Source organism: Phyllobates terribilis, unplaced genomic scaffold (assembly GCF_046119375.1).
Source record: "Phyllobates terribilis strain yellow unplaced genomic scaffold, ASM4611937v1 Scaffold_11__3_contigs__length_659146591, whole genome shotgun sequence".
Lineage (NCBI taxonomy): Eukaryota > Metazoa > Chordata > Amphibia > Anura > Dendrobatidae > Phyllobates > Phyllobates terribilis.
In genome coordinates, this window is record NW_027362771.1 from 656,288,301 (window position 1) to 656,306,514 (window position 18,214).

Below are 18,214 nucleotides of genomic sequence, written 5' to 3' on the forward strand. Positions count from 1 at the left end.
AGGTGGTCCCGGGATACAATGGCTGTGGTTTCCCCTCCGTCTTTACTGATGGTACAGACCTTCGGGTTTTCGTGGCTTGAGGGCAGTACGGTGTACGGGTCCTTCTCCCACTGGTCGTCCAACTTGTGGAGCCGTCTCTTCCTCTTCAAGACCTGCTCTCCGGGTACCAGGGGAACAGCGGGAGCATACTGGTTGTAAGTTTTCTCTTGTCTTTCCCTAGCCTGACAGAGACTTCGCTCCACGCTCTCCTGTACTCTCTGGTACTGCTGCTGCCTCTCTGTGTCCCAGTCTGTTTCTGGTGAAGTGTCCTCGGGTGTCAGGACTCCCATTTCCAGGTCAACAGGTAACTTACCAGGTCTTGCCCTCATTAGGTAAGCCGGGGTACAGTTGGTGGAACCTACCGGGATGTGGTTGTATAGGTCCACCAGATCGGGCAACTTTTCAGGCCACAGACTGCGTTCTTCCAGGGGCAATGTTTTTAGAAGATCCATTACCACCTGGTTCATTTTTTCACAAAGTCCATTAGTCTGCGGATGGTAGGGTGTCGTCCTTATCTTCCGGCAGCCATACAGATTGCAGAATTCCTGGAAGACCTCCGCTTCAAAGGCAGGTCCCTGGTCCGTCAGCACTTGGTCCGGGTACCCGTGTGGACGGCAAAAGTGCTGCTGGAAGGCTCTAGCTGCTGTTTGAGCCGTTAAGTCCTTGACGGGGACGACAACCAGAAACCGGGAGTAATGATCCACGATGGTTAACGCGTAGACGTAGCCACTTCTGCTTGGGGTCAGTTTTACATGATCCAAGGCTACCAGTTCCAACGGTTGCCGGGTGACGATGGACTGCAGGGGAGTCTTCTGGCTGGCGCGGTCCTTCCTTCTCAGGTTGCACGGGCCACAGTCTCTGCACCACTTCTCAATGGTTCCCCTCATGCCTACCCAGTGGAATCGCTCGCGCAGCAGGAACTCCAGCTTCTTCCACCCGAAGTGTCCAGCTCCGTCGTGGTATGCCTCCATCACCATGGCTGCGTCTCTTCGTGGCACCACTACTTGCCAGAGTAATTCATGCGTCCGGGAGTTAACCATTCTGCGGCACAACTTCCCTTTGTAAAGGAACAGTCGACTCTTCTCTGCCCATAGTTGTTTGGCTTCCTCCGGAGCGTCTGGTTCAAGGCGAGCCTCCGGCCGAGTCAGCATCTCCTTCACCAGTCGGACGGCAGGGTCGCTGTCTTGCGTTTCCGCCCAGTTGTAGTGAGGTAAGGGGTTCAACGTAGCAGCCTGCTTACTCCTTACCCGGTGGGAATACTGGATAGTCCCATGACGGTGGAACGCAGGGAGTTCAATTTCTTCCAGTCCCTCCGGATCTTCTCCTTCGTCCGGCAGGTTGGGCATCCTGGACAGGGCGTCCGCGTTGGTATTGGAGCGCCCTGCCCGGTATTTGATTATGAACTCGTAGTTGGACAGACGGGCCATCCACCTCTGCTCCAGGGCACCGAGTCTTGCCGTGTCCAGGTGTGTCAACGGGTTGTTATCCGTGTACACGGTGAACCGGGAAGAAGCAAGGTAATGCTTAAAGCGCTCAGTGACTGCCCATACCACGGCCAGGAACTCTAGCTTAAATGAGCTATAATTCTCGGGGTTCCTTTCGGTGGGTCGCAGTTTTCGGCTGGCGTAGGCGATTACTCGTTCTTTCCCCTGCTGGATCTGGGACAGTACGGCTCCTAGCCCGATGTTACTGGCGTCGGTGTAGAGGATGAAGGGCTGGCTATAATCCGGGTACGCCAAGATTTCATCCCCCGTGAGGGCCATCTTCAGCTGGCGGAAGGACTCTTCTTCTAGCTCTTCCCATTTGAAGGGCGGCTTCTGGTTCTTGGCCTTCCGGGACTGGCCTATCAGGAGGTCCTGCATAGGCGCTGCCTTTTTGGTGAAACCGGGAATAAACCTTCGGTAGTAGCCTACCAACCCGAGGAACTGCCGCACTTCTTTTACGCTGGAGGGGCTTGGCCATCCCTTAATTGCGGTGATCTTATCGGGGTCGGGAGCCACTCCGTCAGCGCTCACCACGTGTCCCAGGTACTGCACCTTTGGTTTCAGGAGGTGACACTTGGAGGGTTTCACCTTTAGGCCGTAACTCGCCAGAGCTTCGAACACCTCCGCCAGGTGTTTCAGGTGGTCCTCATAAGTTTTGGAGTATACGATGACATCGTCCAGGTACAACAGGACCGTCTCGAAGTTTCTGTGGCCCAGACAGCACTCCATTAATCGTTGGAAGGTTCCTGGGGCGTTGCAGAGTCCGAACGGCATGCAGGTGAACTCACTAAGTCCCATCGGGGTGGTGAATGCGGTCTTCTCCCGGTCCGCCTCTGCTACAGGAACCTGCCAGTACCCGCTAGTGAGATCCAAGGTAGAGAAGAAGTTAGCAGATCTTAAAGCAGCCAATGACTCCTCTATCCTTGGTAAGGGGTACGCATCCTTGTGTGTGATACAGTTGATTTTCCGGTAATCTACACACATCCTCATGGTGTTGTCTTTCTTTTTGACTAAAACTAGCGGGGCTGCCCAGGGGCTACAGCTATCCCGGATTACCCCAGCCTCCTTCATGTCTCTAAGCATCCCCTTGGCGTGTTGGTAATGTGCAGGGGGTACGGGTCGATACCTCTCTTTTATGGGAGGATGATCTCCCGTGGGGATGCGGTGTTCTACCCCCTTGACTCGCCCGAAGTCTAACGGGTGTTTACTAAACACTCTCTCATACTCTTGAACCACCCGGTAGACTCCCTGTTTCTGGTGGGAGGGAGTGGAGTCAGTTCCCAAGTGTAGTTGCTGACACCAATCCTCCATTACTTTCTTAGAGCCGTTACCTTCCTCCGGGTGAGATGGAGGCAAGGGTTCCACAGACTGTATAGAGTTTTGGTTGATGGTATATAATTTTGCTAGCGTGGCATACCGGGGCAGGTACACTTCCCTCTCCCCGATATTGATTATGCGAACGGGCACCCTCCCATGGCGTACATTGACCACCCCCCATGCTGTCAAAATGGTGGGCCTACTGTCTGAGTAAACTGGTTCTACCATTGCCTGGTAATCTCTACCTCTCAGACCAATAGCTGCCCGGCACCAAATCATCATTTCGCTTTTTGGGGGCATGGCAATAGGGAAAGGGTCACACATTCTTACGCTACCAATCTCACCGCCGGAGAGTTCCACCTGTTGCCGTCGCATCAGTGCCCGGATCTCTTTCTGGAGCACTCGCTGCTCGCCGGAGCTGGCGTTCTTGGCAACCTGCTGTAGAAGGAAAATCACCTCTGCAAGACAATTCTCAATTACATTAGTTCCTAGAGTTATTTTTGGGTGACTCTCATGTTTGTCAATGTCTACAATGATCAGTCCCTGTGCTGCCAGTTCGACTCTACCGATTTTGATGGTCACCTCTTTAAATCCGATCTGTGGCACGGGCTGGCCATTGCTGGCGATGATACTCAAGTCGTCGTCAGGGTAGCGGGTAATATCCGAGTCATTCCAGTACTGCTTAAAGAGCACGTACGGGATAGTGGTGACCTGTGACCCGGTGTCCAGTAGGGCACTCATGGGAATGCCATCCAGTACCACAGGCAAGACTGGACGTCCTCCCACATATCTGTCGCGCCAGTTCGATGGGCCTGGTGATCTTTTTCCTGGGGGTTGGCCCTCTACCCCAGGTTGTGCCCGTTTAAAGAACAGTACCTTGCCATATGTCCAGGTTGATTGCAGCGGCGGCAGATGGGTCGTCCGTCCTCGCTGTATCGGTCACTGGGTCTTCCTCTGGCCGGTGGGGTCCTCCTTGGTCGACGCCACGGGATGTCCTCCGGTCCGGATGCCAGCTGGATCTTCCCTGGGGTGGAAACCTGTAAAGACTGCACAGTTCGGGTTAGCGCAGCAACGCTCTTAGCTAGCTCTTGGACCTGATGGCGTAGGTCTGGAGCCGGGTCATTGTCCAAAGCCTGCGCATCAGCTCCCACAGGCCCTGCCGACAAGGGCGCCGCCTCCTGGTGGTAAGTGATAGCTGGGCGCCTGTGGGTCACAACGCCACCCGGTGCCGGTTCTCGGAGCACCCGGATGGCTCTGTCCTTGAACTGTGCAAAGTCCAGATGGGGATCCTGTAAGGCCATTGCCCGCAACTGGGTTCGGTGGGCATTGCAATATAAACCCTCTATAAATTGTTCAGTCAACAGCCTGTCCTCGTTTCCCACCCCATCAGGGTCGGTCTGCTTTATGGCCCTCAGGGCCTCTTGTAGGTTTAGTGCATAGTCCCTTATACTCTCATGCGCTCGCTGCTTGCACCCGTAGAATCTAAGCTTAATCTCGGCTGAGGTGCGGGTATCAAAGGTGTCCTTCAGCCGGGTTAGTATCCCTGCGACAGTCTTCCTCCCAGGTGGCCAGGATTTTACTTCCCTTTTGGCTGCCCCGGTTAGTTGGGCCACCAGGATGCTCACTTTTTGCTCTTCTGTGAGGGGGTACACCTGGAAGAGGCTATCCAGCTTTTCTCTAAAGTCATGCAGGGTATGTGACTCCCCTGAGTACTGGGGTAGCCAAGCTGCTCCCGGGATATAGGGCATGGTGAAGGGTATAACTGCAGCAGCGGTGGCGCTGGCGGGGGTTGAGGCAGTGAAGCTCTCCTCCGTATCCGACATCTTCCTCCCCCCTAGTGGACCGTGGCCTACCTTGCGATGATCCTGTTCCGTAGGCCGCGGCTCCGCAGTGGATCGTCAGGGTTGAGGACCTTCCGTCGCGCTCCGGTGACGTCGGCGTCTGCTGGGCTCCTTCCAGGACCTTACGCAACGTCCGGACGTGAGGCGGGGCTTCAGTTCTCGCGCGCTTTCGGAGTCCACGCCCCTCTTCTTCCCGCGCGGCGTCCTCAAGATGGCGTCCAATGGCGGGAAAACTCCACGGATGGCGGGAAGAAGGTCGAAGATGGCGCCGGATGGCGGGAAAACTTCGCGGATGGCGGGAAGAAGGTAGAAGATGGCGCCGGATGGCGGGAAACCTCCACGGATAGCGGGAATCTTCACCACTGGTAAGTTTGAACAGTCTTTGCTTTTCAGGCACGCAGTACCCGGTGGTTGCGGTCACGTAATCCTGCCGACTACGCCAAAGTTGACGCGCCCCTGGGCCTGTGTCGCGCTGCGTTGCGCACGCGGGAGCTTACCCGGAGCCGGATCTCTTGAGGGTTGTAGTCTCGTGGCGGCGACCCGGTCCGCGCCCAGGGAGTCAAACTGAGCGGCGATGTACTAGCAGTAGATGGTTGGTGACTACGCCACCCGTTGAATGCAGCTATGGAGCTGCCGCTGCAGGGCAGACCGCTGAGGCCGGTGGAAGGATGGTGCAGCGTGGATGGTATAACCCCCAACGGGAGGGGTATGGCCTCAGGGCAGCCGACGTGGATGATGGGGGTAGCAGGAACCACTCAGAGACGGTGCGGTGTAGTTCAGGGTCTTTACTGGTGACAAAGATAGACCCTCCCGGAGTACTTGCTAGTGATAGGGGCCTGGTCAGTCCTTGAGCAGATGGGATCTCCCCTGGCCAGGCGGAGTTGTAGGCCTTCCCAACTAACTGTACTCTTCTGGCTACCTTGCTAGAGGCGGGAATAAGTAGCCCACGTCCCTGAGTGTACCGTGTGGTGCTCACCCGTATGGCCGGTGACTCGGGGCCTTCTAATGGCTTCCGCTCCACGATGGCGGTGCTGGTCCCACGCGTGTGACCGTGCCTTCGGGCTTCTGGGCCAGAGGACCTGAAATCCTCTGCCGGACGGTTTCTGCTGCTGGGTAGGAGTTAGTCCCCACAGCCTCGGACTCCGGGTCCGGTAAGAAATCTTCTCAGTCAGGGCGAGCTCTGTAGCTGCCAGCCCCTGACTCGTTGTAACACTGCTCCCACAGAGCTCCTGATGTTTCTTGCTATGCTGCTTCTCTTCTCTACTCTTGTTCTGTCTTCTTTCTCACTAACTCTGCCTCAGCCCCGGGTTTTTATAGGGGAAGTCCTTCCCCTCCCAAGACTGGGCAGGAGGTGTGGCATGCACAGGATCCCTGACCAAAGGACCTCCCACCTGCTCTCAGACGTAATATCTCTATCACTGTGGCAACCAGACCCCTGGGGTGTCACACATATGTCTGGCATCTTGGGGTCGGGGGGGCAAGATGGAAGCTTTTTTCTTACAAAGAAAAGCATCTAATTCCAGCTATGTTTTACTAAAACCTCCATCACATCAGCCAAAACCATGTGGGGAACGTGTTCTGTATGATGAAACCGAGGTGGAACTTTTTGTCTATAATTCCAAGAGGTGTAAAGCTAGCACTGCGCATCACCAGAAGATTGCCATCCCCATAGTGAGGCATGGTGGGGGCAGTATTGTGCTCTGGGGCTGTTATTTTTCAGCAGCTGGAACAGGCTTTGGTCAAGAGGAAGGGAATTATGAGCAGAGCACATAACAGACAATTTTCCATATTCAGACCTCTGCTAAAAAGATGAAGATGAAATCCACCTTTCAGCAGACAACAACCCTAAGTGACCTCAAATCACGGCTTCTTCAGAAGAAGATGAAAGTTCTGGAATGACCCTGCCCAGACCTAAACCCAAAGGACAATCTGTGGTGACCTGAAGAGGGCGCTGTACAATCTGACAGTAGTGAAGCTGCTGCAAGGAGTAGCGGGCAAAGATCAACCATTTCTAGATGGGCCGCATTGATAGACCCCCAACCCAAAAAGACTGAACGCTGCCAGAAATTCACAGGGGGCTGCACCAAGTATTAGTGTAGGGTGTGCAGATTTATCACCCTTAAAAAATGTGGTTATAAAAAAACAAAAAAACAAATGTATTTTACTATTTCTCAATGAATTGTACAGATGATGGCGACGTTAAAGGTGGAAAAAGTTCTGCAATGAGTTTTCTTGGGAGGAATTTTTTCATGAGAAAACCTGGAATTTTAAGAGGGGTGTGTAGACTTTGTATATCCACTGTATATGCATGAAGGGGGAGACACAAAGCCGCAGACCCTGCACTTTCACCATCTCCATAGTAGTGGTGGGTTCTTGAAGGAATGCACACAGCCATGTAGCATACCCCTGCCGTCTCCTCCATGCACTATGTCCACGATCATGGCAGAACATGGCACCGGGTGGTGTCAGGAGCCTTCACTCATCACTGTGTCTGCTTTTCCCTACGTAGAAGCCTAGGTGTCCATTTCTCCAAAGTCCGCTCACTCACGCTGGATTCGTGGGAACCCGAGCTGGTAAAGGTGAGGACATCTTTATTTTGGGGTGCCGGCTGTGGATGGCTGCAAATTGTGGTGGGACACTGACAGATATAGCGTATCTGGAGGAAGCTTTTTAACATATTTATTAATGACCTTGTAGGGGGCAGAGACGCCGATACTACACAGACTGGGTCACAGTTAACAGTGGGGTACCACAGGGGTCAGTATTGTGGTACCACAGGGGTCAGTATTGGAGTACCACAGGGGTCAGTATTGGGGTACCACAGGGGTCAGTATTGGGTCGGCTTCTTATTAACATATTTATTAATGACCTTGTAGGGGGCAGAGATGCCGATACTACACAGACTGGGTCACAGTTAACAGTGGGGCACCACAGGGGTCAGTATTGGGGTACCACAGGAGTCAGTATTGGGGTACCACAGGGGTCAGTATTGGGGTACCACAGGGGTCAGTATTGGGCCGGCTTCTTTTTAACATATTTATTAATGACCTTGTATGGGGCAGAGACGCCGATACTACACAGACTGGGTCACAGTTAGCAGTGGGGTACCACAGGGGTCAGTATTGGGGTACCACAGGATTCAGTATTGGGGTACCACAGGGGTCAGTATTGGGGTACCACAGGGGTCAGTATTGGGTCGGATGCTTATTAACATATTTATTAATGACCTTGTAGGGGGCAGAGACGCCGATACTACACAGACTGGGTCACAGTTAACAGTGGGGTACCACAGAGGTCAGTATTGGGGTACCACATGGGTCAGTATTGGGCCGGCTTCTTTTTAACATATTTATTAATGACCTTGTATGGGGCAGAGACGCCGATACTACACAGACTGGGTCACAGTTAGCAGTGGGGTACCACAGGGGTCAGTATTGGGGTACCACAGGAGTCAGTATTGGGGTACCACAGGGGTCAGTATTGGGGTACCACAGGGGTCAGTATTGGGTCGGCTTCTTTTTAACATATTTATTAATGACCTTGTAGGGGGCAGAGACGCCGATACTACACAGACTGGGTCACAGTTAACAGTGGGGTACCACAGGGGTCAGTATTGGGGTACCACAGGGGTCAGTATTGGGGTACCACAGGGGTCAGTATTGGGCCGGCTTCTTTTTAACATATTTATTAATGACCTTGTATGGGGCAGAGACGCCGATACTACACAGACTGGGTCACAGTTAGCAGTGGGGTACCACAGGGGTCAGTATTGGGGTACCACAGGGGTCAGTATTGGGGTACCACAGGGGTCAGTATTGGGCCCCCTTCTTTTTAACATATTTATTAATGACCTTGTAGGGGGCAGAGACGCCGATACTACACAGACTGGGTCACAGTTAGCAGTGGGGTACCACAGGGGTCGGTATTGGGCCCCCTTCTTTTTAACATATTTATTAATGACCTTGTAGGGGGCAGAGACGCCGATACTACACAGACTGGGTCACAGTTAACAGTGGGGCACCACAGGGGTCAGTATTGGGGTACCACAGGGGTCAGTATTGGGCCCCCTTCTTTTTAACATATTTATTAATGACCTTGTAGGGGGCATACAGAGTAATATTTCAATATTTGCAGATGACACTAAACTCTGCAGGGTAATCAATACAGAGGAGGACAATTTTATATTACAGGAGGATCTATGTAAACTAGAAGCTTGGGCTGATAAATGGCAAATGAGCTTTAATGGGGATAAATCTAAGGTAATGCACTTGGGCAGAGGAAATAAAATGTATAATTATATGCTTAATTGTAAAACACTGGGCAAAACTGTCACTGAAAAAGACCTGGGTGTATTGGTGGACGACAAGCTCACGTTTAGTGGCCAGTGTCAGGCAGCTGCTGCAAAGGCAAATAAAATAATGGGATGCATTAAAAGAGGCATAGATGCTCATGAGGAGAAGATAATTTTCCCTCTATACAAGTCACTAGTGCGACCACACTTAGAATACTGTGTACAGTTCTGGTCTCCGGTGTATAAGAAAGACATAGCTGAACTAGAGCGGGTGCAGAGGAGAGTGACCAAGGTTATTAGAGGACTGGGGGGTCTGCAATACCAAGAGAGGTTATTAGAGGACTGGGGGGTCTGCAATACCAAGACAGGTTATAGAGGACTGGGGGGTCTGCAATACCAAGACAGGTTATTAGAGGACTGGGGGGTCTGCAATACCAAGACAGGTTATAGAGGACTGGGGGGTCTGCAATACCAAGACAGGTTATTAGAGGACTGGGGGGTCTGCAATACCAAGACAGGTTATTAGAGGACTGGGGGGTCTGCAATACCACGACAGGTTATTAGAGGACTGGGGGGTCTGCAATACCAAGACAGGTTATTAGAGGACTGGGGGGTCTGCAATACCAAGACAGGTTATAGAAGACTGGGGGGTCTGCAATACCAAGACAGGTTATTAGAGGACTGGGGGGTCTGCAATACCAAGACAGGTTATTAGAGGACTGGGGGGTCTGCAATACCAAGACAGGTTATTAGAGGACTGGGGGTCTGCAATACCAAGACAGGTTATTAGATGACTGGGGGGTCTGCAATACCAAGACAGGTTATTAGAGGACTGGGGGGTCTGCAATACCAAGACAGGTTATTAGAGGACTGGGGGGTCTGCAATACCAAGACAGGTTATTAGAGGACTGGGGGGTCTGCAATACCACGACAGGTTATTAGAGGACTGGGGGGTCTGCAATACCAAGACAGGTTATTAGAGGACTGGGGGGTCTGCAATACCAAGACAGGTTATAGAAGACTGGGGGGTCTGCAATACCAAGACAGGTTATTAGAGGACTGGGGGGTCTGCAATACCAAGACAGGTTATTAGAGGACTGGGGGGTCTGCAATACCAAGACAGGTTATTAGAGGACTGGGGGTCTGCAATACCAAGACAGGTTATTAGATGACTGGGGGGTCTGCAATACCAAGACAGGTTATTAGAGGACTTGGGGGTCTGCAATACCAAGACAGGTTATTAGAGGACTGGGGGGTCTGCAATACCAAGACAGGTTATTAGAGGACTGGGGGCTCTGCAATACCAAGACAGGTTATTAGAGGACTGGGGGGTCTGCAATACCAAGACAGGTTATTAGAGGACTGGGGGGTCTGCAATACCAAGACAGGTTATTAGAGGACTGGGGGGGTCTGCAATACCAAGACAGGCTATTATAGGACTGGGGGGTCTGCAATACCAAGACATGTTATTAGAGGACTGGGGGGTCTGCAATACCAAGACAGGTTATTAGAGGACTGGGGGTCTGCAATACCAAGACAGGTTATTAGAGGACTGGGGGGTCTGCAATACCAAGACAGGTTATTAGAGGACTGGGGGGTCTGCAATACCAAGACAGGTTATTAGAGGACTGGGGGGTCTGCAATACCACGACAGGTTATTAGAGGACTGGGGGGTCTGCAATACCAAGACAGGTTATTAGAGGACTGGGGGGTCTGCAATACCAAGACAGGTTATAGAAGACTGGGGGGTCTGCAATACCAAGACAGGTTATTAGAGGACTGGGGGGTCTGCAATACCAAGACAGGTTATTAGAGGACTGGGGGGTCTGCAATACCAAGACAGGTTATTAGAGGACTGGGGGTCTGCAATACCAAGACAGGTTATTAGATGACTGGGGGGTCTGCAATACCAAGACAGGTTATTAGAGGACTTGGGGGTCTGCAATACCAAGACAGGTTATTAGAGGACTGGGGGGTCTGCAATACCAAGACAGGTTATTAGAGGACTGGGGGTCTGCAATACCAAGACAGGTTATTAGATGACTGGGGGGTCTGCAATACCAAGACAGGTTATTAGAGGACTTGGGGGTCTGCAATACCAAGACAGGTTATTAGAGGACTGGGGGCTCTGCAATACCAAGACAGGTTATTAGAGGACTGGGGGGTCTGCAATACCAAAACAGGTTATTAGAGGACTGGGGGGTCTGCAATACCAAGACAGGTTATTAGAGGACTGGGGGGGTCTGCAATACCAAGACAGGCTATTATAGGACTGGGGGGTCTGCAATACCAAGACATGTTATTAGAGGACTGGGGGGTCTGCAATACCAAGACAGGTTATTAGAGGACTGGGGGTCTGCAATACCAAGACAGGTTATTACAGGACTGGGGTGGTCTGTAATACCAAGACAGGTTATTAGAGGACTGGGGGGTCTGCAATACCAAGACAGGTTATTACACTTGGGGTTATTTAGTTTAGGGGGGATCTTATTACTATGTACAAGTATATGAGGGGACAGTACAAAGACCTTTCTACTGATCTTTTTACTCTGAGGCCAGAGACGGGGACAAGGGGGCATCTTCTACGTCTGGAGGAAAGAAGGTTTAATCATAATCACAGACGGGGATTCTTTACTGTAAGAGCAGTGAGACTATGGAGCTCTCTGCCGAATGATGTTGTAATGAGGGATTCACTACTAACATTTAAGAAGGGCCTGGATGCCTTTCCTGAAAAGTATAATATTACAGGTTATATATATACTAGATTCCTTGATAGGGCGTTGATCCAGGGATCTAGTCTGATTGTCGTATGGAGTCGGGAAGGAATTTTTTTCCCCAATGTGGAGCTTAGTGTTTGCCACATGGGTTTTTTGCCTTCCTCTGGATCAACATGTTAGGCTATGGGGTGAACTAGATGGACGTAGTCTTCCTTCAACCTTAAAAACTATGTTACTGTGAAGCTTGATTCACCATGATTGTATGGTGCAGGTGGGTATCACTATAGGACCACCTCTGGGAGGGATCCTGAGTATGAGCTTGTCAGTAATGACTCCAGGACAATCTACGCCCTCGGTGGTGCCGGTCACTGGCTCCGATCTGGAGAATCCACCACATCTATATGAGATCCACACCCTCAGATGTGGGCTTTCTTCGCGGCTCGGTCCCACACAGTCAGACGTGGGCTTTCTCCGCGGCTTGGTCCCACACCCTCAGACGTGGGCTTTCTCCGCGGCTCGGTCCCACACCCTCAGACGTGGGCTTTCTCCGCTGCTCGGTCCCACACCCTCAGACGTGGGCTTTCTCCGCGGCTCGGTCCCACACCCTCAGACGTGGGCTTTCTCCGCGGCTCAGTCCTACAGCCTCAGACGTGGGCTTTCTCCGCGGCTCGGTCCCACAGCCTCAGATGTGGGCTTTCTCCACGGCTCGGTCCCACACCCTCAGACGTGGGCTTTCTCCGCGGCTCGGTCCCACACCCTCAGATGTGGGCTTTCTCCGCGGCTCCGTCCCACAGCCTCAGACGTGGGCTTTCTCCGCGGCTTGGTTCCACAGCCTCAGATGTGGACTTTCTCCGCGGCTCGGTCCCACACCCTCAGACCTGGGCTTTCTCCGCGGCTCGGTCCCACACCCTCAGACCTGGGCTTTCTCCGCGGCTCGGTCCCACAGCCTCAGACGTGGGCTTTCTCCGCGGCTCGGTCCCACACCCTCAGACGTGGGCTTTCTCCACGGCTCGGTCCCACACCCTCAGACGTGGGCTTTCTCCGCGGCTCAGTCCCACACCCTCAGACGTGGGCTTTCTCCGCGGCTCGGTCCCACACCCTCAGACGTGGGCTTTCTCCGCGGCTCGGTCCCACACCCTCAGACGTGGGCTTTCTCCGCGGCTCGGTCCCACACCCTCAGACGTGGGCTTTCTCCGCGGCTCGGTCCCACACCCTCAGACCTGGGCTTTCTCCGCGGCTTGGTCCATAGTCTCGCTCCTGGTAAGAGATGCGCACCCATAACATGGAGACCATCTTCTTCTGTTTGCAGCTGATGTGTGAGCTGGGAAATGCCACGATCAATGGAATATATGAGGCTCGGATAGAAGAAATGAACATCAAGAAGCCGACGTCCTCCAGCACACGGTGGGTCACGTGTCCTAAGAGGGCAGCATCTGGCCGCCGACACAGGACTTCACAGATCCTCCAGGGAGTGGATCACAGAAGGTCGTGTGGTGGAGAATCCGCTGTTAGATGGATCTGTTACAGGCGGCTTTCATCTAATACATGAGTGATGGAGCAGTATTCACACGGACCAAATGGTCATTCAGACCCGAGCGCCCATCCTTCCAGGAGGAGGTGACAGCCGTCTCTTATCAGCTACTGCAATGATAACACAGGATCCACCATTCCCAATAGGTGATAACACAGCTCACCTCCTCCCCCTCCTGTACAATGACTGATATCTACTGCATATAGATGTGATAACACAGGATCCACCATTCCCAATAGGTGATGTCACAGCCCACCTCCTCCTCCTGTACAATGACTGATAACACCTCTATATACAGTAGATAACACAGGATCCACCATTCCCAATAGGTGATATCACAGCTCACCTCCTCCCACTCCTGTACAATGACTGATATCTACTGTATATAGAGGTGATAACACAGGATCCACCATTCCCAATAGGTGATAACACAGCTCACTTCCTCCCCCTCCTGTACAATGACTGATATCTACTGTATATAGAGGTGATAACACAGGATCCACCATTCCCAATAGGTGATGTCACAGCTCACCTCCTCCTCCTGTACAATGACTGATAACAGCTCTATATACAGTAGATAACACAGGATCCACCATTCCCAATAGGTGATGTCACAGCTCACCTCCTCCCCCTCCTGTACAATGACTGATAACACCTATATATACAGCAGATAACACAGGATCCACCATTCCCAATAGGTGATATCACAGCTCACCACCTCCCCCTCCTGTACAATGACTGATATCTACTGTATATAGAGGTGATAACACAGGATCCACCATTACCAATAGGTGATATCACAGCTCACCTCCTCCCCCTCCTGTACAATGACTGATATCTACTGTATATAGAGGTGATAACACAGGATCCACCATTCCCAATAGGTGATGTCACAGCTCACCTCCTCCTCCTCCTGTACAATGACTGATAACAACTCTATATACAGTAGATAACACAGGATCCACAATTCCCAATAGGTGATGTCACAGCTCACCTCCTCCCCCTCCTGTACAATGACTGATAACACCTATATATACAGCAGATAACACAGGATCCACCATTCCCAATAGGTGATATCACAGCTCACCTCCTCCCACTCCTGTACAATGACTGATATCTACTGTATATAGAGGTGATAACACAGGATCCACCATTCCCAATAGGTGATATCACAGCTCACCTCCTCCCCCTCCTGTACAATGACAGATATCTACTGTATATAGAGGTGATAACACAGGATCCACCATTCCCAATAGGTGATATCACAGCTCACCTCCTCCCCCTCCTGTACAATGACTGATATCTACTGTATATAGAGGTGATAACACAGGATCCACCATTCCCAATAAGTGATATTACAGCTCACCTCCTCCCCCTCCTGTACAATGACTGATATCTACTGTATATAGAGGTGATAACACAGGATCCACCATTCCCAATAGGTGATGTCACAGCTCACCTCCTCCTCCTCCTGTACAATGACTGATAACAACTCTATATACAGTAGATAACACAGGATCCACCATTCCCAATAGGTGATATCACAGCTCACCTCCTCCCCCTCCTGTACAATGACTGATATCTACTGTATATTAAGGTGATAACACTGGATCCACCATTACCAATAGGTGATATCACAGCTCACTTCCTCCCCTTCCTGTACAATGACTGATATCTACTGTATATAGAGGTGATAACACAGGATCCACCATTCCCAATAGGTGATATCACAGCTCACCTCCTCCCCCTCCTGTACAATGACAGATATCTACTGTATATAGAGGTGATAACACAGGATCCACCATTCCCAATAGGTGATATCACAGCTCACCTCCTCACCTGTACAATGACTGATAACACCTCTATATACAGTAGATAACACAGGATCCACCATTCGCAATAGGTGATGTCACAGCTCACCTCCTCCTGTACAATGACTGATAACTCCTCTATATACAGTAGATAACACAGGATCCACCATTCCCAATAGGTGATGTCACAGCTCACCTCCTCCTCCTCCTGTACAATGACAGGTAACACAGGATCCACCATTCCTAATAGGTGATGTCACAGCTCACCTCCTCCTCCTCCTGTACAATGACTGAGAACACCTCTATATACAGTAGATAACACAGGATCCAGCATTCCCAATAGGTGATGTCACAACTCACCTCCTCCTCCTCCTGTACAATGACAGGTAACACAGGATCCACCATTCCTAATAGGCGATGTCACAGCTCACCTCCTCCTACTCACTTCACAATGACCTTTGCTCTACTCATTGCCGCTCAGGTGCAGATGTTTTACTTTTAATAAATGTTGTGATATTAAATGAATTAAGAAAACTTTTATAAGACCAATTATCCCCAAAACCGGATTTACACAGTGAGGGAATCTGTCATTAAAAAGCCCCGAAGAGACGCCGGTCCGCGGGATTTACCCTATAACCTAGAGGCGCGGCCGCGCTGAGCTGCGGATTCATCTGATACCGGATGTGAAGGGTCCGCTCAGTGGTAGTTATACTCCCCTTATGACGTCTTGTGTGCTGCGGGGTGGGACGTGGGGGCAGGGTCTTCTTCTCCTTCTCCGCCCCCCCTCTATACTCAGAATTGAGCCGAAAACTTGATCTGCGCATGCGCCACCTCCGGCGCCATTTTATTGAAGTCCCGCCCACAGGACGCCGGCTTCCAGAATGAAGATGGTGGTGGCGCGGAATTATAAAAAGTAGGCAGGTGAGTGAATAATCAGTGACCTGCAGAAGAAACCGAGGAGGCTGGTGGGGGGCAGAGGAGGAGGAGAAGAGGACCCTGCCCCATGTCCTGCCCCGAAGCACACAAGACGGCATAAGGGGAGTATTAAACGACCACTGAGCGGACCCTTCACATCAGGCATCAGACACATCAGCACCACAGCCATTATGGTCACGCCTTCAGTATATACACCGAAATCCAGACAGTTTCCTTTAAATTATTCCAGAAATGCCATAAAAGTAAGAAGGGGCAAAAAGCACAACAAAAACAAAGCACCTAAAAATGGACTCTACAAATACTACTGAACCAGGGTCTCCAGAACACAGATCGCAACTCTCTTGAATTGGTCAAATCCTTGTTCTCGGTGGTCATGGCTGACAGTTGATCACTTCTTGGTCATGGCAGACAGTTGATAACTTCTTGCTCATGGCAGACAGTTGATCACTTCTTGCTCATGGCAGACAGTTGATAACTTCTTGCTCATGGCAGACAGTTGATCACTTCTTGCTCATGGCAGACAGTTGATCACTTCTTGGTCATGGCAGACAGTTGATCACTTCTTGCTCATGGCAGACAGTTGATCACTTCTTGCTCATGGCAGACAGTTGATCACTTCTTGCTCATGGCAGACAGTTGATCACTTCTTGGTCATGACAGACAGTTGATCACTTCTTGCTCATGGCAGACAGTTGATCACTTCTTGGTCATGGCAGACAGTTGATAACTTCTTGGTCATGGCAGACAGTTGATCACTTCTTGGTCATGGCAGACAGTTGATCACTTCTTGGTCATGGCAGACAGTTGATCACTTCTTGGTCATGGCAGACAGTTGATCACTTCTTGGTCATGGCAGACAGTTGATAACTTCTTGCTCATGGCAGACAGTTGATAACTTCTTGGTCATGGCAGACAGTTGATCACTTCTTGGTCATGGCAGACAGTTGATCACTTCTTGCTCATGGCAGACAGTTGATCACTTCTTGGTCATGGCAGACAGTTGATAACTTCTTGCTCATGGCAGACAGTTGATCACTTCTTGCTCATGGCAGACAGTTGATCACTTCTTGCTCATGGCAGACAGTTGATCACTTCTTGGTCATGGCAGACAGTTGATCACTTCTTGGTCATGGCAGACAGTTGATAACTTCTTGCTCATGGCAGACAGTTGATCACTTCTTGCTCATGGCAGACAGTTGATCACTTCTTGAAGGTCACAGTATTTTGGATCATTTCCGGTATGGACATTACATGGGAAACACGACATCTATACCTTCAGGCTGGTGATACGGGAAGATCCTTCTGGACTTCTCTACGTTCTCCAGTTGACTTCTACTCTGAATTCTGTGATCATGCCTCAGGCTGGTGATCTTCTGGAGGACATGTTTTTGACATGCCACCACTATTTCAGTAAAAGTCAATAAAGGTCATGGATTTAGCTCTTTTACTTTGGCCTCTGGTTGTAAAGTGATTGAAATGTTGATTCCTTTGATTACTCTCCTAACCTTGGGCATTTCCTTCATTTAGCAGTGAGAAGGAAATCTGGATCCGAGCAAAGTATGTAGAGAAGAAATTTATCACCAAGCTTCCTCAAACTGTGCTCCTCAGTTCCCATGAGAAAGCACCTGGCCGACCCCTCAGCACCCCTGAAACTAGAGTGCTGGATACGAAGTCAGCACCTGGAGTCAAGAAGTGGCCCCTAAACAGCCCTGGAAGACAGAAGGACCACAGCTTCCCAGATATTACTGCCAGGAAGGTCCACACCGAGGCTGGGTCTGACGGGAATAGAGCCATCACCAGACTAAAGCCTAAACCCCAAATAAGACCTAAACCCGGCTCAGCACCCCCTCCGCCTGTAGGTAAGATTGGCTGAAGACAGAAATTGCTGTCGCTACAATGCTGCTTGGGGTTTTAGCTTTTAGTCAAAGAAGTGTCTGAAGTCTTCGCGAAATCTTGTCTTTGCATTTAGGGGCAGCCAGTTCTTCCATAGTGTCATGGACTGACCATGTCTACCATTCCATGTCCCTTACTATTGGAGGTAATGAATTTCCTCTGCTTCCTGAGCAGGCAGCACATTTTCCCTCTTTCTCCTTCATTAGAGAAATTTGATTATTTTTAGAATAATGGACCAAACAGAGAAGCCGGTTGGTTTGGAGGATTCCTAGATTGTACTGTATTTCCTACAGGACTCCATCTTTCTCTTGTGGGGTCTTTTCTATCTCCTCCGGGACTTTTGCTTGACATCCT

General features: G+C 50.9%; 1 protein-coding gene across 1 annotated transcript in view; it reads left to right on the top strand.

The window, feature by feature from the left end:
- The window catches only part of ACAP1 (ArfGAP with coiled-coil, ankyrin repeat and PH domains 1), a 376,352-nt gene that overhangs the window by 287,953 nt on the left and 70,185 nt on the right, over window positions 1–18,214 (top strand). The window contains exons 15-17 of the mRNA XM_073654642.1: window positions 7,191–7,260; window positions 12,999–13,093; window positions 17,495–17,826. Coding sequence (XP_073510743.1) covers window positions 7,191–7,260; window positions 12,999–13,093; window positions 17,495–17,826 — 497 coding nt within the window. The remainder of the gene's footprint in view (window positions 1–7,190; window positions 7,261–12,998; window positions 13,094–17,494; window positions 17,827–18,214) is intronic.